This window comes from Sander vitreus, chromosome 18 (genome assembly GCF_031162955.1).
Source record: "Sander vitreus isolate 19-12246 chromosome 18, sanVit1, whole genome shotgun sequence".
Taxonomy (NCBI): domain Eukaryota; kingdom Metazoa; phylum Chordata; class Actinopteri; order Perciformes; family Percidae; genus Sander; species Sander vitreus.
In genome coordinates, this window is record NC_135872.1 from 11,137,738 (window position 1) to 11,163,035 (window position 25,298).

The window sequence follows — 25,298 nt, forward strand, 5'->3', positions numbered from 1 at the left end:
AACAGACAGATAAAGTGGATTAATTAGCAAAGAGGGAGAGAGACCTCTATAAAGCTGTTTGGTTTCTCCCATTTTCCTTAATCACATGTAGCTTGTCAATTAGGTGCATAAATGGATCCTCTGTTGCTGTCTGCAGTTTCAGTGGTTCATATCCAGAGGGTGCGGTCGTCATGGAAACCAAACATCAGAAGGTGTTTGACACCAATCCAGGAAAACTGTCTTGCTGGGTAAATGTGCACTTGCTAAGTCAGACCCAGATGAAGAGTATTTGTCATTTCTCTTTGCTTTAACAACGCTCGACACACTCAATGGTCTCTGTGTGATCAGACAGGTGGGGCTTTAATTGAGTACACTTCACATGCAATCTGACAGCATAAATTAACATTCATTTGGCTGTCATGCAAAGTTTTATCTTTTTGTGAGCCTTGCGTGTGACCGGTTTCGCATGACATGATTGCAGCACCCACAGAGCTTACCTAATTTCATATTCAAGCAAATCAGGTTGTATCCCACATTTACAGCACCACTGTCCCTGCTGTTGCTGCCCACCAAACTCAGAATGTCCTCTGAGAGCAGCTCTGATCTAACTAACTGTAGGCCTACAGTATATCTAGGGCAAACCATCCTCCCCTCCCTGTCTAACCTTTTGGAAGGACACCTGATGCCACATGATGCCACCTGTTTTCTGGGAATAGCTTACACCCACTCTGTGTCGAAAGGAGGCTATACGAGAAGCCCCAGCCAGAAACCTACAATGTACATGCACTAATCCTGCACACAATGACTGTTGAATTCACTGATGCGTGAGCGTACTGCATATCTCAGTACCATCTGGTCTATGAGGCAACAGAGAATCAATGCTTTTTCTTTAAGTTACACTCGCCTGTCAGAAACATCTGACAAATTGAAAGATGCACACACTTAAAACAGCCAGGAATCTCTGAGGGGGTCTTATGTTTTATTGTTTAATGTTTGTCAAATTTAGACATTTAGGCTTTTTGAATTTCAGCTGTGTGTAGCTGAGAATTTCTTTTACCACCACATATGTTTAAAGACCAATGCCAACAGCTTTTAAATTTGACCATTTTGACCAAGGCTCAGAGTTTAGAGCTGTTCATTTCAGTCGTGTTGGCAGAATCTAAGTAAAAACAAATATGCAGCAACTTTTGGCCATTATGAAAGTCATACCAGTGGAGGATTTATTTGTGGCAAAGTGGTTTACAAGATCCTCTGACATATATTATATGTTAAACTGCCATCCACTGAGCATTATTCATCCTGTTTTCTTCAACTTCATTAGTTCTGGTCACCTTCACTCAGTGCTGCACCACCATGTGATATCTGAAGTAAAGTGACATCCCCTGAACAGGAAACAAAGGGAGTCTTTTCCATAACAACTACGTCCAAATGTCCAAAGCAGAGGCCAACAGGAAACTTTGGCAAAAGAGCTCCTGACTCTGCTGCTGTTGGATGAAGTGATGATTTTCACTTGTTTATTTGATCTATGAACTCTTTCGTACATTTTTTTTTTTTTTACGGTGAGCATTTTGTTACGGTCAGATTTGCACAGAAAATGTGAAACTGTTAATCAGTCAGTTAATTGATTCAAGTTAATTTTACAATGTCTCAAACCAGGATGCATCCCATCTCTGATGTGTACATTGAATGTATACTTCACTGGATACACAACTAATTGAGCTTAGAGCTGATCAAGACTTTTCTTTTATATCTTAAAGGGGTGATAGAATGATTATATAGGGTATTTCACACTGTTCCTTAAGGTCTCAATGTAACATTGGTTGGGCTGAAAATTGCCCGAATGCTATTTTATTAGGTCCTTAACTACCCTGTGAATATGGCTCTATTTGGAACAAGAGCTTTTCTTCCAAATATGGTATGCTCATGAATATTTAGATGAGCTGCGCGCTGATTGGTTTGAGCGAACCTCATAGAAACACATTGGAGACAAGACAGCAGGTCTCATATTGCAGACACTGCAAAGTTATACATTGTTTGTCGGGCTATTTTGTTATTAAATTCACTTCTGAGACTTTTTTATGCGAGAAATCAACTATATAAAGCTCAAATATGGGCTGTTTTATGAAAATTGATGGCTAATTGCAAATTTGGTAAGACGTGTCAGACTTTAGGAGCTCCACACAGTCTGACGAGAAAATGGCAACCTCCATACCCAGTGAAATTCACTGTTTCTCGGTTACTGGACTACTGGGGCTCGGGCTAGCATAACTAGAGTATATTTACAGGATTTCGTTAGCTGCTACTGTCCCTTCAATCCTATGTGTACAGATCATGGCTAGTTAGCTTCACTTTCGGCATAATTAAAGTATATTTACAGTTTGAATTTCGTCACGCCACTTACATAACATCTACCCCAAGGTCTTATAAAGCTAACAATGGTGTCCGATTTCAATTTAATGCATTTTTGTGAACATTAGGGATTTCATTAGCTGCTACTGTCCCTTCAATCCTATGGGTAAAGATCGCGGCTAGCTGCAGGCCCTGGAGCTCCATCAGGGCCTCGGCATTTTGTAGTCCAGTAACCCAGAAACGGTGACTTTGCGCGGGTATGGAGCGCCGCGGGCTTCCCTTCGTGACGGAGATCCAGCTAGCTCACAGCGAGCCGGAGTCTATGAAGTAGGACACGCCGGGCGGCGAGGCAGCACCGGCCGCTGTCACGTAGCCTGCTGAGCTCCTGCTGAACTGCGACACACGGTCGGACACAATTTGCAATTAGCCATCAATTTTTGTAAAAAATTCCCTTTTTTGACCTCTACATAGTTGATTTCTCGCATAGAAAAGTCTCCGAAGTGAATTTATTAATTAATAATTAATGAAATAGCTTCTATGTATGTCCTATTTACCCACCGAACTGTCGTTATTTAACTATGACAAGGTAAAATCGGTTTTGCATTCTATCACCCCTTTAAACCCTTTAGACCTATTCAGGTGTGTGCCCTGCAAGGTCCTGCTATTTTTTTTTTTATGTTTGATATAATGTATATATTCTTAGGCCACAAAAGCACAGTGTGACAAGCGGCTAATGTGTGGTGCTTTTAGCAAATGTTTTTTCTACTCAGCTTACATGTCACTATTGAGTTACACGTCATGTTTACATAAATATATTCTCTGCCATGCTTTTTAGCCAAGGTAAATGCTGTTGAAAACATTTTGTCCCAGTGATCTATTCTTTTCTAACAATAACAAACATTTTTCAGCTTAAAATGGATATCAGATAAGGCCTTACTTTCTGTTCCCAAAAACACATCACACCGACTGTTGCATTACAAATGTGATAAATGTGATGAGTGAATTTGAATAGCAAAATGAATGTCGGACATAGAGACAAAAATATTTAACAATTGTTGAAATGTTTTTGTAAAGGATAGAGGTTGACCCTGTTCAACATGAAAACCTGCTGAAGACATGTAATGATGATGATGGAAATGGTTTACAGTTAAAAAAAAAAACTCTGCAGTGTGCCTCATTATATCATACACCCAATTACTATGTTAGAAATTGGGCCTCTTAGTTGCCTGGTATCTCATTAGCAGCCTGTCAACTCGACTCACAGCCCCTCCACACCTCCTCCCAGTGCTCTCTTCTTCCTACACTCCAACAGCAGGCACTGACATTTGTATAATGAATGAGGACGGCTTCCCAATTAGGTGTAAGGCACCATGGACTGTGGAGAAACTTTAATTATATTTGTGTAAGTGCAATGTTCTCTCACAAAAGACCTGTTTGGATTACATTTAGTCCCTGCAGGTGTAAAGTATGTTGAAATAATTCATTTGTGAACCAGACTGAATAAACCTACAGGGCTTTTCCTCAACATTTCAGATTGTAAGGTGCTCACAGCGTGGTGCAAACAGGAGCAGGTTTAGACTCATGTATCAATATTTACAATCCATGTGCATTCATAAAGCATAAAAACAGATGCTTCTTCTCATACCTGACTCAAGGAGATGTAAAAAAGCAACAGGAATGTTTACTATTTAATACAGATGTTCAGCCTTAAAAAAGCAAATAGCAAAAACACGTCATCCTAATTACCACAGTGGTATTGTTTTCCATCCCATCCACCCTGGAATTATTCAAAAAATATTTTTAAAGGACTAGTTCAACATTTTGGGAAATACGCTTATTTGATTTCTGGCGGACAGTTAGATGAGAAGATCAGTCCCACACTGTCCATTGGATATGAAGCTACCTCCAGCAGCCGATTAGCTTAGCTTAGCTTAGCTCAGGTAACAAAATCTGCCTACCTACATGTTACATGTTGTTTGTAAATTTTTTACAAAAACAAAGTGTAAAAACAACAATTATCTGTTTTACAGGATTTATCATTTACCCCTGTTTCTGGTCTTTATCCTAAGTTAAGCTAAGCTAGGCGAATGCTGGCTGTAGCATCTTATTCAATTTCCATTGCATGGTTTCAATCTTCTCATCTAACTCTCCACCAGAAAGCAAATACGCATATAGTCTGACTATTACTATTACTTTAGGTGTTGCAGCTAATACTCTGCATGTTGTTTTGGTAATTACAACAGAGAAGTGGGCTGCAATTAAGACAACAATCCGGAGGAAGCATTTCATTGCTAAGGTTATAAAGTATCAACCTCCTGTAAATAAATGCTTTCTGGCCACTTGTGAATAAATACAGACTACTTGTGTTTATCTTGGTATGTCCTCAAACTGGGGATTGGGGTTTGCAGATGACATGGATGCCAACAAGAAGGACTCTGCTAGAAGATTTCATATATTTACATTTCATAAATGACAGGTGTTTCTTTTCATTTTTAACGATTTTCTTTTTTTCTTTTGACAGCAATAACTCTGACGTCAGCATATTGTTTGCCTAATCCCCAAACAGAGACTGAACAGTGCATTATATGTTCACTGCTGTCATTGCAGCATAAAGCCTGTGGATAAGATGTTATCTGTGAGATAAACAGCAGAGCACATGTTAAAATCTTTTATTATGTATTTTTAGTAATAGGTGCAGACCTGCAGATCTAGCTGATTAAACACACATTCTTCTGCTAACACACAACAAGGATGTGTTTATCTCACAGGCCACTCATTTGACAACATTTTAGAATCATGTAAAACCATATGTAAAATAGCATAAAGAAGCATTTCTCTACACCACAGTCAGTATCCACTGTACTTATGTCTGGCCTATTCAAGAAAAAATGGGGCAGTTACCAAGGAGAGAAACCAATCGTTGATTCTAAAAATATAATCTCAGAACCCAGCTAGGTGCACACTGCACAGTCCGCCTCTCTTTCTCTCTGTGGTGGGTCACAAGAACCTGTATATAATAAACAAGGCTTGTGTGATCATCTGAGCAGTGAGTGGCCATTTATGGCCAACCTCACCACAGGTGTCAAGCTGTGCCAAGCAACTGGGGATTTGTCTGCTAATTGGTTTGTTTGGCACTGGGAAGAACTTTAAAGAAGAGGGATAATTGGTAAAAGAAATATGAAAATGAACAGGTGGGAAAGATACAAATACAAAAGAACTATCACTATGCCATGGCATACAGTCAGGTCCATAAATATTGGGACATCGACACAATTCTAATCTTTTTGGCTCTATACACCACCACAATGGAGTTGAAATGAAACGAACAAGATGTGCTTTAACTGCAGACTTTCAGCTTTAATTTGAGGGTATTTACATCCAAATCAGGTGAACGGTGTAGGAATTACAACAGTTTGTATATGTGCCTCCCACTTTTTAAGGGACCAAAAGTAATGGGACAGATTAACAATCATAAATCAAACTTTCACTTTTTAATACTTGGTTGCAAATCCTTTGCATTCAATTACAGCCTGAAGTCTGGAACGCATAGACATCACCAGACGCTGGGTTTCATCCCTGGTGATGCTCTTCCAGGCATCTACTGCAACTGTCTTCAGTTCCTGCTTGTTCTTGGGGCATTTTTCCTTCAGTTTTGTCTTCAGCAAGTGAAATGCATGCTCAATCGGATTCAGGTCAGGTGATTGACTTGGCCATTGCATAACATTCCACTTCTTTCCCTTAAAAACTCTTTGGTTGCTTTCGCAGTATGCTTCGGGTCATTGTCCATCTGCACTGTGAAGCGCCGTCCAATGAGTTCTGAAGCATTTGGCTGAATATGAGCAGATAATATTGCCCGAAACACTTCAGAATTCATCCTGCTGCTTTTGTCAGCAGTCACATCATCAATAAATACAAGAGAACCAGTTCCATTGGCAGCCATACATGCCCACGCCATGACACTACCACCACCATACTTCACTGATGAGGTGGTATGCTTTGGATCATGAGCAGTTCCTTTCCTTCTCCATACTCTTCTCTTCCCATCACTCTGGTACAAGTTGATCTTTGTCTCATCTGTCCATAGGATGTTGTTCCAGAAATGTGAAGGCTTTTTTAGATGTTGTTTGGCAAACTCTGCTTTTTTGAGGCTCACCAATGGTTTACATCTTGTAGTGAACCCTCTGTATTCACTCTGGTGAAGTCTTCTCTGATTGTTGACTTTGACACACATACACCTACCTCCTGGAGAGTGTTCTTGATCTGGCCAACTGTTGTGAAGGGTGTTTCCTTCACCAGGAAAGTATTCTTCGGTCATCCACCACAGTTGTTTTCCGTGGTCTTCCGGGTCTTTTGGTGTTGCTGAGCTCACCGGGTGCGTTCTTTCTTTTTAAGAATGTTCCAAACAGTTGATTTGGCCACACCTAATGTTTTTTTGCTATCTCTCTGATGGGTTTGTTTAGATTTTTCAGCCTAATGATGGCTTGCTTTACTGATAGTGACAGCTCTTTGGATCTCATATTGAGAGTTGACAGCAACAGATTCCAAATGTAAATAGCACACTTGAAATGAACTCTGGACCTTTTATCTGCTCCTTGTAAATGGGATAATGAGGGAATAACACACACCTGGCCATGGAACAGCTGAGCAACCAATTGTCCCATTACTTTTGGTCCCTTAAAAAGTGGGAGGCACATATACAAACTGTTGTAATTCCTACACCGTTCACCTGATTTGGATGTAAATACCCTCAAATTAAAGCTGAAAGTCTGCAGTTAAAGCACATCTTGTTCGTTTCATTTCAACTCCATTGTGGTGGTGTATAGAGCCAAAAAGATTAGAATTGTGTCGATGTCCCAATATTTATGGACCTGACTGTATTTTATATTTTCTTAGCGCATGACAGATAGGTGACCTGATGGGCAGGGTTGAAGTCTCCTTAGTCAGATGTTGATGGCCCTTTTTGACCACTAAATTAAATTAGATCAAAGCTGTATTTTTTATTAGAGCAGCCATGTGATTTGGGCCACAGGTCCCAAGATGGAAAGGATGCCTAAAAAAGCTCCACATGCTGTTTCTGGAAAAGAATGACCCTCCTAAAAAAACAAAACACCAATTTAAGACAGATACTGCTCTCACAGTCTGACCCATTCTTGTTTTGTGTAGCTGGTCAACACAACTTTTTAAATAATGGTTATTTTTATCATGGTGCTGCCTAAAAGACGACACACTCTATTCTCAGAAACATATAATTGAAGTTTTTTGGAGCCGCAGCCAGAGGTATAATTCATTAGACAGACCCACTGTAATGAGCCAGCATGGACAAAGCACCAGTTTCCAGTGTGCTCTCGTTCCCCTGGGAGTTGTGATCATAATGACAGTGCTGTTTGTTGCCAGGTTTCATGCTGAATCATTATACAGCCACAGGCCCCTGTTCTCTTCCTTTTCTCACTTCTCTCCCTTTTTGTCTCTTGAAAAGACATTGATTCAGCTTGCTGTCATTTGTCATTTGCATGAGGCAAGAGTGATTTGTTTTATTTAATTAATTCACCAGTCTATAATAATATAATTAGAATAACATGAGGTGACTGAGCTGCTTCTTCAGCTTACTTGTCATTCCTCAGTCATTGTGTAGCTAACAGTGATCTATAATGGTCAACAGCAGGGCAGCTGTTTTGCTTTGTGACCACATTCCCCAAATGGATATTTAAGACATGATACGCTAAAGCCATGTCATAATTGTAAAGCATCATGTAAACATTCAAACAAACCCCAATGCAATCCCCTGTGTATTGCTCAGACATAAACAGATCATGTTTTCTGCCCATTTGCCTTTGGTTTTCTTCGCTGAAATTGTGCTCCACATGTATTTCAGCCCTTTGTCTCCAGCTGATGGAGCACTCAGCAGTCACTTTACTGTTGAGTGAACCTCTCAAGCATATTGGGTTATAATTTTTTCATGTACACTTGCATTTTTATGATAATAGGAAATTATTGCAACATAATGGATTTTTGTGTTTGAGCCTTACTGGAGCCAGTGCAATTCAAGTCTTAAAACCTGTATTAGGGTTTAGGTTTGTTGATGCTTTTGGTTTGTTACTGTACAGCATTTCATTATAAAAAGTGTTTATTATATTTCATATTATATCATATTACTATATATATCAAATGTATTATATTAAATTATCATTGCTATTTTTTGTAAAAAAAACTATAACAAAACATTACTGGCAATAGAATATAATATTACATTCAATACACCATTGCACCAGAGGTCTCTTCTATTTATAATAAAATGAAATACAAATAATTACTTAGGCTTTGCAAACAGAATGTAGGCCTATAGGGTTTACGTACAAGAAAATCGTGTGTATATATATATATTAACGTTATGTCATTTTACCTTCATTAGAGCTCATAAATAAATAAAGAAATTAAGCTTCAATACAGTTTTAATGACGTTCGCAAGTAATATGATAAAAAAGCCAATAACTCGAATATCAATTTATTAGTATTTATATATGGTGACATATTATATCACAAAAAAGTATGAAAAACAAATGTTGTCTTCATTATTTCAAAAAGTAAAAAAAGTACATATTGTTATACATATTATTATTATTATTATTATTATTATTATTATTATTATTATTATTATTATTATACGTCAGAGTCATTCTCTTACTCTATTGGCCAGTGTTTTAGCTACAGAATTCTGATTGGCTATCGTTGTGAGTTCAAGGGTTAGCTAGCTTGTTGTGTAGCTAGAGAGGGGTGTGTTGTTTTATATATGGCAATGGTGTTATCTCCTGAATTATCAGTTGTTCTTACTTCAGCTTAATCTAACACTCGATAGCGTGCACAACGGCCTCGTCGCTTATTTATTTGACCCATAACGTACATTTTTGCGTTTGCTTTGAGCGCTGACGACGTGTACATGTTAGTATTAGCTGAGTAGCTAATAGTTAATGTTACCTAGCTAGCTAACGTTAGCTAAGTTAGTGACAAGTGCTCTTCCAAATGACTTATTGTTTCAAAAGCTGACCTTGTATGCACAGCCAGGTGAAAGACGAACATGTCTTCTGTCAGAGCTATGGCATCAACTAGGTTCGTGTCTTTGTTCAAAGCGAAAGCTGCAGGCTGGAGTGTGTGCTTCAGGAGAAATGTCAGCACTTCACCTTCAAGACTGCAGAGCTGTATGTCAGCCTGGGTCATTGATCAGTATGGTACTAATGGGGTTTTGAAGTTCGCGGAAGAAATCACCGTCCCCACTGTCAATTCTCCCAGTGAGGTGATGATTAAAGTCCATGCGGCTAGTCTCAACCCTCTTGATATCTCTATGAGGGGTAAGTGTTGGACTAATGTTCATCAAAGGTTTGTGAACAACATGTTTGTTGATGTGATGATATGATGATACATTACAATGATATGTAAGTTTTTTTCTAACCTGCTCGCTCTCTCCATTTCCAGGTGGTTATGGAGCTAAAATGCTTAAATTAAGAAGGGATCCAATGTCTGTGATGGACAACAACAATGATAGTGAGTTTCCTCTGATTCTGGGTCGTGATGTGTCTGGTGTAGTGTTTGACTGTGGATCGGAGGTTACCCATTTTGTTCCAGGAGATGAGGTAGGAGCTACACTGCACACCTATCTTTTAGAAGATGTAACACTATAACTGTACACATAATTTGCAATGTGTCATCTAGAAAATCAATTGGGAAACTATTTATTGATAAGATAACTAGACAGAAATTAATTTTTTATGGTTAATCAAGCAAATTGAATACCCATGAAATCAAGGTCCTGCATCATATAGATGAAAAAGTCATATACAAATCCATTGTTGCCATAAAACAGTCCTGCTCATTGATTTGTAACACTGCTCACAATGGTCTTACCCTAGATGTTTCTCTAATCATTGCTCCTCTTGATTCTAAAAACATTGACTATAAAACAGGTGTAAAGAAATAGGTTGAAATATTCAAAACAATTGTGCATTTTTACGATAAAAGCAACACATTTGGCAAATATGGCGCTAAATATGCCTGAATGTTGCAGAAAAATGATTTTATGACTTGATGATTGCCAAGCTGATTAGATCAGATGTCAGAACTAACAAAGCTGGACACTGTCATACCCAGTGTAAGCATGGTACATCGGGAGTGCACATGCCTTTTCATATCCAAGGCCCTTTTGAAATATCATGTGCTGCAAGGTATCTGAAATGTTTGCATGTTCCGAATGCAAGCCAAAGTTCTGTCCCTTCTTTAAGACTTTGCACCACAGAAATGGCAAGCAGTACAACATCTGAATCAACAGTACTAATCAATATCGTCTGATGGCCATGATATGACATCCTACTATCAGCTGCTTATGGCTGCATCGAGACAGAGAGGACCAATCCTGGAGTGGTGGCTATTAGTCAACCATTTTGAAAAATAGCTGCCATGTCCCTCAGGGACCCAATACCTATATTTTCATGACATATAAACCTACCTCTGTGTTAAATGTGTATGCTTAACTGCCCAAATACAAGTATGTTATAAAAATAGCCACAATAGTATAACAGTATAATGATTCAGACCTCACCATCAAGTACCAAACCAAAGACAATTTTCTGCTTTTTTGCGCGCAAAAAAGTAGAGAAGGTATTTTATTTTCTATTCTGTCCATAATGTTAAGGCAAAACACATTCATATTGTCTCTATGCAAGCAACTCCATAGTCAAGTCATCCACAGTAATATTCTTGGACGAAAGATTCAACTTTTTCTGCTTGGTCATCACATGAATACTAATCAGAGACATCTACTGTGCTGCCTCCCACATATCCACATTACTTCCTTGCTGCAGATATAAATGTAATTATGCAGTCCAACTTAAAGTGAATGGGATTAAATAGTAGAGCAACACACTAGTAACATTTTCCACACATCCAACAGTCTAAAAACTATTTTTAGAAAACAAATGATAAGAGCTGGAACTGCTGACTAAGGGCTTAATAGCCGATTAACCAGATTCAGAGACCGGGAGCAGGCAGTTAAATTGAGTCGTGTTCAGCATGTTAAATATCATATTTGTGTTCCCAGGTGTGGGCTGCTGTTCCCCCATGGAAACAAGGCAGTCTGGCAGAATTTGTGACTCTAACAGAGTATGAGGTAAGCTACAGAGCCAGTAGTCACTCAAGTCAAGTAGAACTTTATTTTTCCCCAGAGGGGCAATTGGTTGTGCAGCAGTTACAACAGTAATAACACAAGATCAATTAACTGTGGCAGAGATGTAATTGGACTTTTGTTTTCTTGCTGTATTGTACTAGCTAGCTGCCCTCACAGCATCTCTGATGAGTAGACTGAGCTTTTGAATTGATAATTGAAAATATTGTTGACATGTTGTAATATTTCTCACTCTTGACATTGGCTGTTTTTTGCAGGTTTCCCATAAACCAAAATTATTGACTCACACAGAGGCAGCATCCATCCCCTATGTAGCCAACACTGCTCTGTCTGCGCTTGTTAATGCAGGTGGTCTTTGCAGAGACAGCTCTTCAAATAAAAGGCAAGCACCAGCCTGATCCTGGATAACCTTGTTTTGAACCCCTCTACCCCCTCACCATTTATATACGGAACATTAGAAGTGTAAATCACAGTATCAGGGAAAAAATAAGTCTCTGAATAATATTACAAAAGGCCATCAAACCTTGAATTAATTCTATAAGGTCTTGGAGTTTCTAAATGTGTTCATTCTGAACCTGATGTGTAATCTAATGGAACTTTAATTCCCTCTTGGATGTAATAGTTTCTAATCCTGCAAATCCCCTTTTACCCCCCGAGGTTTCCACTTCTTGTAGTTGCTTTGCCTAAATGAGTCACACAGTAATTGAATGACCTGTTTTTTTTTTTTTCCTCTTAGAGTTTTGATCACTGGAGGATCGGGAGGCGTTGGAACATTCTCTATTCAGGTAGGGCATTCCACTAGCTATACCGAATCTATGTTTGACTCTTTTAAATGTATGAGTGTAAGGCCATTTGCTGCATCTGTGTGTATATTTCTGTTTTCTTCTCTTGTGTGCCGGCAGTTATTAAAGGCCTGGGGTGCCCACGTAACTGTTACCTGCTCTCAGAACGCCGAAGGCCTTATTAGAGGGCTGGGGGCCGACGAGGTGGTGGACTACACAGCAGGAGATGCGCATGAACAGCTAGGAATGATGGAAAAGTATGTGTTGTTGCTGTGAAAAGTGTTTTTAGAAGTAACCAGACTATCAAATCATATAGTACATTATGTGTAAGGTCATGGCATTGTATTGTTTTTATTTAAAAAAACAGATCAGAGCATAATGTTCATCACTAGCCCCAGGCCCGGACTCTAATGAAGTATCATTAGATTCAGTGCCTGTCCAATAAAGGTGCTAATGAAAAGGAATCATCCGGGACTGCGAAAAATTGTGTGTGCTTCTCCCCTTTAAAGTACTCCCCTCCCAGTGTGGTAAACATCTTAGTGTCAGTATGGCATAACTGCTCACTGACTTGCTTTCTAGTTTCCATGGAAACTAGGGCTCAAGGCCAGAGTGGATGCTCTACCCGCCCCCTGAAACAAAATTGGTAAATCCTGGCTTTAGCTCGAAGACAAAACAGTTATCTTTTCTGAGCATACGCTTTAAATCAGGGCTCTATCAATATGTGAGATACTGACCTGAGATAATAAAACATAACCACTAACTTGCTATAAAGTGTGTATGTTTTTAGTATTTTAAGCCTTTTTCTAACAGAATCCCTCTTAGTTTGACTGTCTGGGTTTGCACCCTCAGGTTTGACGTGATTTTGGACAGCGTGGGTGGGGAAACGGAGCAGTGGGCCATGGGCCTGCTGAAACCCTGGTCTGGGGCAAAGTACGTCACACTGGTAACACCTTTACTCTTCAACACCGATTCCATGGGCCTGCTGGGCGGGATGTTTCAAACTGGATTCACCCTGCACAGCAAGGCCACACAGGTAAGATGAGCAAAGTAAAATTTGGATTTCAACACTGAATAAAACAGTGCTGATGTGAAAGATTATACTGCTGTTTATGGTCTGACATGCACATCCACTCGCCTCACAAACAGCTTTTATTACTGTCCTGTTTATTTTTGGTTGGAATTCCTCAGAGCCTAGCATGGGTGAGAACCACAGGTGCTCCCAAACTGAGTTGAAATACTTAATCATCAGTGGCATGGAAAGACATCTTTGTGCAATGGGTGTAGACCTGTTCCAGCTAGAAGACGTTTTTATTTTATTTCCATTCAGTTAGGGATGCACCGATTTATCGGCAGGACATCGGCATTGGCTGATATTCGCCTTGTTGATTGCCATCGGCCTATCCGCAAATAAGATGGCATTCACTGATGGCAGTGGCCAACGTTTGTGTTGTTTTTTTGCGGTCAGACTTGGACAACAGTCCGCTAACATATGCTGCTACTGCAGCTGCTGACTTCAGAGAAGAAGCCACTGACTGCAACAATAAAACATCGGTATCAACCAAATTGTTATTATAAACATCGGCATCAACCCAGAATTTCAAAATCGGTGCCTCCTTGCAGTTGATCAGATGATGTTCAGTTCAAATGGGGATGGAAAAATCATGTTATAATTTGACTTGGCTTAATAGCATGTTCTCTCTTTGCAAATGTGTATGCTTGATCTGTAGAAATATACCCTGCAGTGTATTATGAATCTGACTGTGTGCAGGTGAAGAGAGAGAGTTTGAGCATTAAGAGTTTGAGTCCCTGCATGGGTGTAACCCTTGTGTTATTGCATGTAGGTCATGTCCCTTCAGCTGCTTTATTAGTAGAGTGTAATGATGGTAGTGGATGAATAGGAGAGGACAGGGTGGAGCTGCTCAAGGGACTGAATCAAGTTGTCCTGGTCGTTGGAGACAGCACAGCCGGCAGCGTTGGAGTCGGGTGTGTGGATGGGACTGTGTGTGTGGGCGTTAGTCTAGATGCAATGTGTGTGTGTGTGTGTGTGTGTGTGTGTGTGCGCATGTGTTTGCTGCTGAACCAGCAGTATTTGGTATTTGTGCAGATTGTAGCCGGCTATCTCCCCCCAGCAAATACCAGTGTTTGTGTGTTTCTTGCCAAGCCTCCGGGCCCCTTTGTCCACGGTCACAGCCAGCTGGTCAGTTTGGCGGGGCTCAGCCGCCGCAGTCACACCCTCACTGACTGCACGTCCTTTTCATCTAGGAGATCACAGCACAACTGAGCACTCTAGTGTTCAACTTCTTGTCAGCACTGACTGATCAGGAAGAATCTGTTGTTTTGTTCAAGCAAGCAGGGATAGATAGGCTAAAGGGGTGTGGCAAAGTCATGTCACATAATATTATATTAGGATCAAATATTAAGGGTCTAATTTCAAGATTAGTACCTGGGAGTTTCTTTCTTTCTCTCCTCGTGTTTTAGATGCTTAGTGCACCTTTTATTGGGATAGTGTCAGCAATTTTGTAATGATCAGTATTTCTTACATGTAATCCATGCTGTTACTTCTCACTCTTAGTATGCCGGTGTTACACAAGTCACTGTGGTGACGGAGTGTCTCCAGCAAACTGTATGTGTGCTCTGGATTTTGTTATGTCTTGGTTGGTTTTTGTAACTCAAAATATTAAAATTTTCCACTTTCAGTAGTAAGCTCATGGTATTTTTATCAATATGTTTTAAACTCTGTATCTTTTATAAAAAAACAAATTGTAGATCAAAGTAGGACTCCTGGGGGCCTTTGTATGTAGAGTTCCTAATATTGTCATACTCAGATAAACCACTCTGTGGTGTTTTATAACCAGTGATGTGCATACCTGCCTGACTTGCAATTGTTGCCTCTTCTCCGTTTGCATCTTAGAACATAATATCAAGTGGAGTCTTCTATCGTTGGGGATTTTATGCGCCAGATGGGCCTGCCCTGGACGAGGTCAGCAAGCTGGTGGATGCAGGGAAGGTACTGTGCCGCCTTCATTACTAATATTATACATGCTGGCATACTTGTCATTCAGAACCACGTATACTGACAGAATGCAGAGATGGAAATCCTCTCATTTGCACACCAATCACCTGACAGTGAAATTCATGCAGGGATGGAGATCATACAAAATATGAACATACCAGGGATTCCTGTATTCAAGGCTCCCCTGGGCTTTGTTAAGGAGTGAGCATTGCATTCCCGCTGTGCACAGTTGGCTTCTGGGCGATTGAGTCAGGCGCCAGGAGACGGTGAATGGATTTTTAAACAGTGCTGAGCAGCCATTCGCAAAAGCGTGTGGGACCTCTGTCCTTTTGTTCCGGGGCTTACAGTGAGCGGCACACTCAGACCAGTGGCGGGAAGCTACGGACATGCACAGCCCCCCCGCACAAAACACACATGCACACACTCTCTCTCTCTGCATGTCCTATTCTCAGTCAGAAGTGTGGATGGTTTCCAGTGTGACGCCACTGCTCTCCCCATTCATTGTTAACTACAAGAGATGCTGACCAGAATAACAAGCCCGCTGGCTGCTCGTGTTGTGGGACTAGCACAGGATTGTCCAGCCTCATCACATTCTGAACCCCTCCCTCACTCACAGCTATGAAAGCAGAGGTGATGTAGCATTAGCTTGTGGATATTTGCGTGTCTAAATTGAGTAAATATAATTACTATATTTTCCCAGTGGTGTGCATTTGGGAAAACCCATCTGTTCAGCTTAGATCTGGATCCAGTAGTATTAGAGATAGAGAAGGTATTCATTTTGTCTGGTTTAAAGCACTTAATGCGTGGAGTTTATCCAATCAGCACATTAGAAAGCATATGAAAATATATGTAATTGACTTAATTGTCAAACTGTCAACACTTATTCTGCTGTCTAATAAGGCAGTCCACCCATCCATTTCCCCAAGCCATTAAAACGAAAGCAAAATACTATTTATCCCATGTCTGATATGCTAAATGTTTAAATCTGGTTGTTTAATTGTTTCCTGACTTACTTCCTGATTGATTTTAAGCTCATATTCATGATATTTTTCTGCTGGTTCACTGCAGATCTTGCCAGTTGTGGAGGCCCAGTTTCCATTTACCCAGGTGCCCCAGGCTTTTCAGAAGTTGGAGCAGGGCCATGCCAGAGGGAAGACTGTAGTCAGGGTGGCTGAAGAGGACGAGAGACAGACCGAAGAGTTGGTGCAGGACAGTCGCACAGAGACCGCAGAGTCCGAGCAAGAAGTTCAAGAAACGGCCAAACAAAACTAGACAGTAAGAAAAATGCCAAGAGAATTTAGCTTTGTGATTCTTCTCACCTTTACAAGGCTACTCCTGACAGCAGCAGACTGTATTATTGTAGAGGTGCTGTTACTACAGACTACAAGCGTGACCTGAGATTGTAATGGGAGCGGGCCAAAGGCTGTTGCTCTTGCTAAAACTTGCACCTTCCTGTACTGTCTTGAAGTATTCACAAGGTGTTTAAGTTATGCTGCCTTCGTGTATTGTTGAAGTTACTATAATGATCAGCCTTGAACTAATAAAAACCATTTCAGGTCAGCATCCAGCTGGTACAACCAGGCTTTTTGGTATATTTTGGTATAGATTACTGCAATGTATTTAATGAGTCGCATAATAAAAAATGTCTGTTACGAACATAGTCAGCTGGAAATAGATGTGTTTATCCTCCAGTTGAGGCAGAAGCAGCACAATAAGACATTTGCAATTTTTGCATTTGTCCATGTCAGGGTTATCTGACAACTACCCACGTCACGTTGCATCTCAGTTACAGTATGAGTGTAGCTTACAGTAAGTAAGCTGAACAAAAGTTAACCATTCAAAATTTGGGCTAAAACAAAGAAATCTGTAGCATTTAGCCTTTTAGTACATTGTTGTAAACCAAGTGCAACTCTGTGCTGTACAATGTATTAAAGAAATGTATTGACAAAAATACTTTTATTACCATTCTGAAAACAAGTTTGTTTAATCAAAATTATACAGCAAAGAAAAAAAGACATTTCAAGAGAAACTGTATTTTTGTTTCCTCATGTAGCATGCAGCTGGAAAATAAGGCTATATATAATGTGTGTATATATATGTATATATATGTATATAACATGACGTCGCATAAAAAGTGTTAACACTGTTTAAGTTAATTAACATCAAGCAAACAGATTCATTCAATGAAAAGACAAAAAATAAGTGTAAAGTATGAAGTATTTAAAGTTCAGACTCCGCTCTGAGTAGTAATACATTCTTACGGATTTATCCACAGCTCTTCATGTTGACCTCCTCATTGGAAATGTTTTTAGTGCTGCAGCAGCAGAGGTTGAGCATCTCTAATGACGTACCTCGCCCTTGAGCACTTGTCCTGCAGCTGCATAACAGAGCCTCTGGTAATAATATTCAGGATCCAGTCCAGCAGCTCATATGTTTTCATATAATCTCCACATCCCACCTTTGTTGTAGTTTACTTGGATCAAGTGTTTGTAGAATCACTTGGTTTTTGTCATAGTGATGGCCCCCTGAAACAGAAAGGTTTTCTCATTAATTAACTTATTATAATTATTGGTATTCAAGTGTTATTGTTTTTGAAGTGGGTGTTTTATTTACTGCAGCTGGGATAAGTTTGTGTTCCATAACATAATATTAAACTGTATATTACTAAAGATAAATGACACTCGTATATAATCATTTGGATAGTAAGGCATTTGTCTAAGGTCTATTTATATGTGTAGATATGTATAAATATATAGAATACTATGCATCTTGGTGCAGTGGACGGTACTTTGTACACTAACATGATTTAGTCCACAAGGTGTCACTAATCGACAGTGATGCAAACAAAAACCCTGACATTAAAATACCCAGTTTTCAGTTTAAGTAAAACTCCAATAACAGAACGTTTCAGGGTGACTATTCTTTCAGTGTAATCAAGACAAAAAAAATGTTTTAACTAATGTACAGAAGATAGATCCTAAGTAACATCTGTAGTGTAATGAGGAAAATTAATGCATCTTGCACTTAAAACAATCTCGCGACAAAGAATATTTGAAAATAATGCTAGAATTTTCTTTAACCAGAACATGCGTGTATTTAAGTTTGACTAACACTGAAGTATCCTATACCTTTTGAAATACTTCACTGTCATCATTAAAACGTTCGGACATTTGGATCCTCGGTGGCAAACTCATCCCAGCTGGTGCTAATAGTACTAACTATCCAAAGTCTTCTATGTAAATCATTTAAACTACTGTGTTTTGTAATATTAAAGAGAAATTGATTTCTTGAAAAGGTACATCGCATGAGTCATCACATATGGATGAATAACCTTTGATGTCCAGGACCAGATCAGAGGTGGGGGTGTAGGAGATAAAGCCCTCAGGGCTGATGCTCCAAAGGTGGATTTGGTTGTCAGGCTCTGGAGTGAGACCCACGCGGCTTCCTGCAATCGTCACACTACCACTGGGACTCAGGCAGCACTCCTCCAGCAGCTGGAAACACAGGGAGAGGAGTTCAGTACTTAGTATGGATCGGAGTTTAACATTTAAACTGTCTATTATTTAATCGTGGGCTATAGACTTTATACCGATCAATAGACCAGTGTTTAGTACGATATGGGAGGTTTGTGCCTAAAAATAGTGTTGAGTTTTTGTTTGAACCTCAGCAATAGAAGTTTGTTTATTTATTTTGTTGCTGTTTGAGTCTGTAGTATTAGTCGTTTTTTGACCAATTCTGATTAGATTTATGAATTTGTGTTTACATAATTAAAATGTTCTAGAGACTGCAGCACTTTTTGTATCTGTTGATCACCTCTGCTTTAAACAAAGCTTGGTCATGACTCATTCATAGCACTGTTCACAGGCTTTGTAGTAGTATAATGATGGCAGCAGCAGTACCTTGCAGTGGAGATGTCCATTCTGGTAGAACCAGATCTGCTCAAATTCATCAGTCTCTTCCGTTTCTTGGATCCGCAGCAGTTTGACATCATCCAAATCGCCGGTCACTGACATCATGAGCCCCGTTTGTCTGTTCCTTAAACGGAAGTGCACTCGCTTCTACTCAGAAAATACACATGACCAAACGCTCAGTGCTTCAGCTCAGTGAATAACAGGGTTAATCATTCTTAAAGAGATGTATGTTAATGTACAAAATATATTTGTGCCATTTTCTAAACTAAGTTTGAGGTTTACAGAATGAAAACCAAGCTTTAAAGGCAGCTAAATTCAAAGTAATTATGTTCTCCACCATACAACTACATTTTGATTATGCCTCAATAATGACTACCAGCTGCTGCAAAGGTCCTAACTATAACAATGTTACATTTAGCTACAATAAGTAGGGTGTTAAGGCTTGCACTGTGTAGCTTTCAGTCATATCCATGAAATGACAGCTGCCTTTTTTAGTGAATACTATTTGAACAGGAAATTAATTAAAATGTTTTTGTTTTTTTGGTTGTTCCTTTCAGTCAAGACAACCGATCCAACTGATACAGCTGTTCGAACTGAAAGTAGATCAAAGTAGGTCTGATGTACATGTACAAAACATTTAGAAGTGTAAAAATACTTCCACCATTGTGGTGTACAGACTTTCGAATGCATACAAGTGAAAGCTCTGTGCTCATTGTGTAGCGCCCGGATGTACCTGTAAAAGAGGGCGGAGGGATCCAATTTTCTGCCAGCTGCTGAACTTGCGCCAATCAGGCACCTCACCAGGTTTCAGCAAAATCTGACGACCCCGATAGTTGATTCCCTCATATAATACCCACCTGGTGATACAGAAAAGACAAAAACACAGTCAAGTTTTACATCAGCTAAAATGTAGTCTATATACTTGACGTTCCACTTCGGGGATTTCTCTGATGCCGCAGTAAATTCCGCCGGATGCACGCATTTTTCGTTTCCTTCCGCTTTCTTTGTGTCTTTGTTGGATGTTTAAACTCTGGTGGATTTATGAGGACTCTGGTTAACTGCTCCTCAGATCTCTGCATGATAAATTGAGATAGCTAGCTAGACTATCTGTCCAATCTGAGTTTTCTCTCGCACGACTATTTTACAGCAGCTCCGTGCAAAGCTTAGCGGCGCCCATGACGACTGGGATTGGTTTAAAGAAATGCCATTAAACCAGAGCACGTTTTTCTCCCATCCTAGAATGCTGTGTGAAGTAGCCAAACCCTCCTCAGCTCCGCAGCGTGTGTGGATGGTCTGGCAAAGCGAGACTAGCTATAATGAAACCAGGACCACTTCCTGCTCACCTTTTCTCAGTTCAGTCAAAAATAAATACTGTTTAAAAGTGTCCTGTTTCCTATATAGACTCTGTTGCTCCCCTCAAAAAGCAGATGATTAAGCAAAGGAAACTAGCACCTTGGTATAACTCCCAAACTCGCAAATTAAAACAAATCTCACAAAAACTTGAAAGTAAATGGCGTTCCTCAAAATTGGAAGAATCTCGTTTAGTTTGGCAAGACAGTATGAAAACATATAGGAAGGCCCTCAGAAATGCCAGATCAGACTATTACTCATCATTGATAGAAGAAAATAAGAACAACCCAAGGTTTCTTTTCAGCACTGTAGCCAGGCTGACTGACAGCCACAGCTCTACTGAGCCATCTATTCCCCTAGCTCTTAGTAGTGACGACTTCATGAGTTTCTTTAATGATAAAATTATAACAATTAGGGATGGAATTCATCACCTTTTGCCCTTAACTTCTAACGGTTCACCTTTGAATGCAGGAGTGCTAGAAAGAACGACAGGACCTGACATATACTTAGACTGCATTTTTCCTATAGACCTTCAACAATTAATGCTAAAGGTCTCTTCAGCAAAGCCATCTACCTGTCTATTAGACCCCATCCCAACGAGGCTACTTAAAGAAGCGTTATCTGTGGTTAACACTTCATTACTAGATATGATCAATATGTCTTTATTAACAGGTTATGTACCGCAGTCATTTAAAGTAGCTGTGATAAACCCTCTTCTGAAAAAAAACACCCTCGATCCTGAGGTCTTAGCCAACTATAGACCTATATCTAACCTTCCCTTTCTCTCCAAGATCCTTGAGAAAGTAGTGGCTAATCAGTTATGTGACTTTTTACATAGGAATAGTCTATTTGAGGACTTTCAGTCAGGATTTAGAAAGCATCATAGCACAGAGACGGCACTGGTGAAAATTACTAACGACCTTCTAATTGCTGCTGACAAAGGACTTGTCTCCATACTTGTCTTATTAGATCTTAGTGCTGCATTCGACACTATTGACCATACCATCCTTTTACAGAGACGAACATTTAGTTGGCATTAAAGGAATCGCACTAAGCTGGTTTAAGTCCTATTTCTCTGATCGATCTCAATTTGTCAATATCAACGATAAATCCTCCAAGTACGCTAAAGTTAGCCATGGCGTTCCTCAAGGCTCAGTGCTTGGACCAATTCTTTTCTCCTTGTATATGCTTCATCTAGGCAATATTATTAGGAAACACTCAATTAACTTTCACTGTACTGCGGGTGACACCCAATTATACTTATCAATCAAGCCAGACGAAACCAGTCAGTTAGCCAAACTTCAAGTATGCATTAGAGCTATCAAATCATGGATGACCTACAATTTCCTGATGTTAAACTCGAACAAAACTGAAGTTATTGTGCTGGGCCCTAAACACCTCCGAACATCATTATCCCAAGATATAATTACTCTAGATGACATTGCCATGGCCTCCAGCACTACTGTCAGAAATCTAGGAGTTATTTTTATTTTTATATATATCCTTTAACGCCCACTTAAAACAAACATCTAGAACAGCATTTTTTCATCTTCGTAACATTGCCAAAATTAGGAACTCAAAACAATGCTGAAAAACTAGTCCATGCATTTGTTACTTCCAGGCTGGACTATTGTAATTCCCTATTATCAGGATGCTCAAATAAAACTCTTAGGACTCTCCAGCTGATCCAGAATGCTGCAGCGTGTGTTCTGACGAGAACTAAGAGGGGAGATCATATTTCTCCTGTGTTGGCTTCTCTGCATTGGCTTCCTGTAAAATCCAGGATTGAATTTAAAATCCTTCTCCTGACCTACAAAGCTCTAAATGGTCAAGCACCATCATATCTTGAAGAGCTCATAGTGCCTTATTGTCCCACTAGAGCACTGCGCTCCCAGAATGCAGAGTTACTTGTGGTTCCTAGAGTCTCTAAAAGTAGAATGGGAGCCAGAGCATTTAGCTATCAGGCTCCTCTCCTGTGGAACCAGCTCCCAGTTTGGTTTCGGGAGGCAGACACCGTTACCCCAAGTGTAAACTTAAAACTCTCCTCTTCGATAAAGCTTATAGTTAGGGAGTGAGGAGTTGCAGCGTTCGCCTAGACCGGCGGGGGAAGGTGTGTAGCCACAGTCATGACGCACCGCCTCCCTATCTCGGCTTCTCTTCATAGAAAGCTTACTATATTTAGGGTATGAGGAGTTGCAGCGTTCGCCTAGACCGGCAGGGGGTGGGTGTGTAGCCACAGTCATGGCGCACCCCCACCCTATCTCTGCTTCTCCCCATAGAAAGCTTACATATACTTAGGGAGTAATGAGTCGCAGCATTAGTCTAGACCGGCGAGGGAAGGTGTGTAGCCACAATCACGGAACACAGCCTCCCTATCTCCCCTTCTCTGTAGCTCTTAGTTATGCGGTTATAGTTCTAGACTACTGGGGTACCTCCTTTGACACACTCCTTCTCTCTCCTCTCTCTTTCCATCTGTGTGTATTCATGTCACAGAAATGCTTGTTACTAACATAGCTCCGGGGAGCTTATTCCCCGGAGTCCTTATGTTCTTTTTCCGCCCAGCATCATCATCTTGGATCATGATAGCACCTACATCATGGTGGCAGCTGTCCCCGTGGTCATGCCCTACGCCCTGCTGTGCCCTATTACACCCTGCTACGCCCTGCTGTGCCCTATTACACCCTGCTACGCACTGCAATGCCCGGCTTCGACTTGCTATGTCCGGCCAATGCCCTGTTACGCCCTGCTGTGCTCTACGACACCATGAACTATTATAACTATTACAATATCTTTATTGTGACTATTATTGCCATTGTTCATCATATCCCCAACCGGCACCGTCAGACACCGCCTACCAAGAGTCTGGGTCTGTCCGAGGTTTCTTCCTAAAAGGGAGTTTTTCCTTGCCACTGTCGCACTTACGCATTCATGCATGCTCTTGGGGGAATCACTGGAATTGTTGGGTCCTTGTAAATTATAGAGTGTGGTCTAGACCTACTCTATCTGTAAAGTGTCCTGAGATAATTCTGTTATGATTTGACACTATAAATAAAATTGAATTGAAATTGAATTATATATAGAATTTGGGCTGTTCAAGAAAAAAAAAAATGTTTGGGTTTTTAAATTCATGTATTATTTTTCATTTTAACAATCTGCATGGACGAGAACAATGCCTTTCACATGTTTCTTTCTTTGATTTCTCTTCTTGGTTCCTGTCACATAATGCTGAATTTTGGCTAGTAAATTTCTTCTTTTTTTTTTTTTTTCTTTTGGGGGCATTTTAGGCCTCTATTTTCATAGGACAGATGAAGACTTGAAAGGGGAGAGAGAGGGGGAATGACGTACAGCAAAGGGCCGCAGGTCGGAGTCAAACCCCCCTTTTAACTCTCAATGGCCCTGTTGTTTGGCTGAGTGCCCGTCTCTCCTGCAGTGGGAATGTGCCACTGCAGAGACAGCTCTGGCTCACTGTGAGCCCTTTATTTCCTCAGCATCAGTTCACACCTACAGTTTGAATCTCTCACATCAGCAGCAGGTTTCCATCATTACTCCATCTGTCAGTACTGTCATACAAAAGATTTACTGACGCTGCGCTCTGCATCCATTTAATTTGAATCTATAAAACACCATGTCTGAGCATACAGGCCAAAACTGCAGCCTATACAGTCTTAAACAAAAAATAAGTCCAGGAAGCCAGCTTCACTACCTGGTTAACAGACCTGGATTACATTAAAAACTGTTCTTGCAAATGTAAAGGTAAGTTCTGCCAATTCAAAATAACATCAAGACACTTACTTAGACAGACAACCTCAGCGTTGCTTCTTTTATTATCTCTGAATCCTTTATCTTTAAGTTTAAGTACCTTGCTTTGTCGGTTGAGATTAATCTCCTTTAACGCCTAACTAGTGAGTCATTAGTGGCACACTACATGGGTGTGGTTTGCCACAGGCAAAGAAATAAGCTTATGTTTTTTTTGGCACATCGACTTGGCAGTTGATAACTTTAGAATTTGAAAGAAATTAAAAAAAGAGATTAAAAGACAACAGGGATTTATCAGGGAGATCAATAGGGGCCACTAAAGGCGTGTAAAATTAAGGATATTATTGTGTTTCACATGTTCCAGTAGAAACACACACACACACACAAACACTGTTATGCATGAACCTGTCAAACTCACACCAAGAGGAGAACTTGTTGACAGCTGAGTAGCTGCTTTACATTCCTACAGAGCAAGTTACCACAGAGCAGATTTAATGTACTCACATGCCTCCTTCCACTAGCACAGACTGGACTCTGGTGCAGCCTCCAGCCAGCTGGAGGTTGACTGATCCATCTGTCAGAACCACCCTCTTCCCCCACAGACCACACCGCTCAAACAGAGTGATGGATGGCAGTGAAAACTCCTGCCGAGCGCGAGGGAAAGAGAGAGAGAGATAGTGTATTAAAGAATGGGGTGGGTGGAGAGTTGCAGGTCATGCAGGTTGAAGTTATTTTGAGGTTACCATGGAAACTGGACTGCACTCACACTTTTGTGCTCCATGCCATTTTTTTCCATCTGTAACAGCTGGGTTGTTTTCTAAATCAACACTCATGTTGTAGATCAGCATCAGTGACTTATTTAACATTTACTTTTTATCATTTACCTTGCATCGTCTAAAATTAGAGAGGCTACCTGCCTGGAAAAAGTTGTGTGTTGCAGCACTAAGTAAAGTTTTATTAATATGAACATGTATCAATAAATTAGACTT

At 40.2% G+C, this 25,298-nt stretch overlaps 2 protein-coding genes across 3 annotated transcripts in view; one reads left to right on the plus strand and one right to left on the minus strand.

Moving 5' to 3' along the window:
• The first annotated feature begins 9,064 nt into the window (after positions 1 to 9,064).
• Positions 9,065 to 18,590, plus strand: LOC144533133 (NAD(P)H oxidoreductase RTN4IP1, mitochondrial-like). Its single transcript, XM_078274304.1, has 9 exons — positions 9,065 to 9,671; positions 9,796 to 9,953; positions 11,414 to 11,482; positions 11,755 to 11,879; positions 12,234 to 12,282; positions 12,400 to 12,536; positions 13,129 to 13,312; positions 15,191 to 15,286; positions 16,361 to 18,590. Exons 1-9 carry the CDS (start codon positions 9,401 to 9,403, stop codon positions 16,562 to 16,564), a joined length of 1,293 nt encoding a protein of 430 aa, XP_078130430.1. The 5' UTR covers positions 9,065 to 9,400; the 3' UTR covers positions 16,565 to 18,590.
• The window catches only part of LOC144533132 (uncharacterized), a 30,487-nt gene continuing 22,420 nt past the window's right edge, over positions 17,232 to 25,298 (minus strand). For both annotated transcript variants that reach the window (XM_078274303.1, XM_078274302.1), the window contains 5 exons: positions 24,814 to 24,953; positions 19,937 to 20,060; positions 19,192 to 19,350; positions 18,624 to 18,786; positions 17,232 to 17,817 (listed from right to left, as the gene is read on the minus strand). In XM_078274303.1, coding sequence (XP_078130429.1) covers positions 17,729 to 17,817; positions 18,624 to 18,786; positions 19,192 to 19,350; positions 19,937 to 20,060; positions 24,814 to 24,953 — 675 coding nt within the window. In that variant the 3' untranslated portion in view covers positions 17,232 to 17,728. The remainder of the gene's footprint in view (positions 17,818 to 18,623; positions 18,787 to 19,191; positions 19,351 to 19,936; positions 20,061 to 24,813; positions 24,954 to 25,298) is intronic.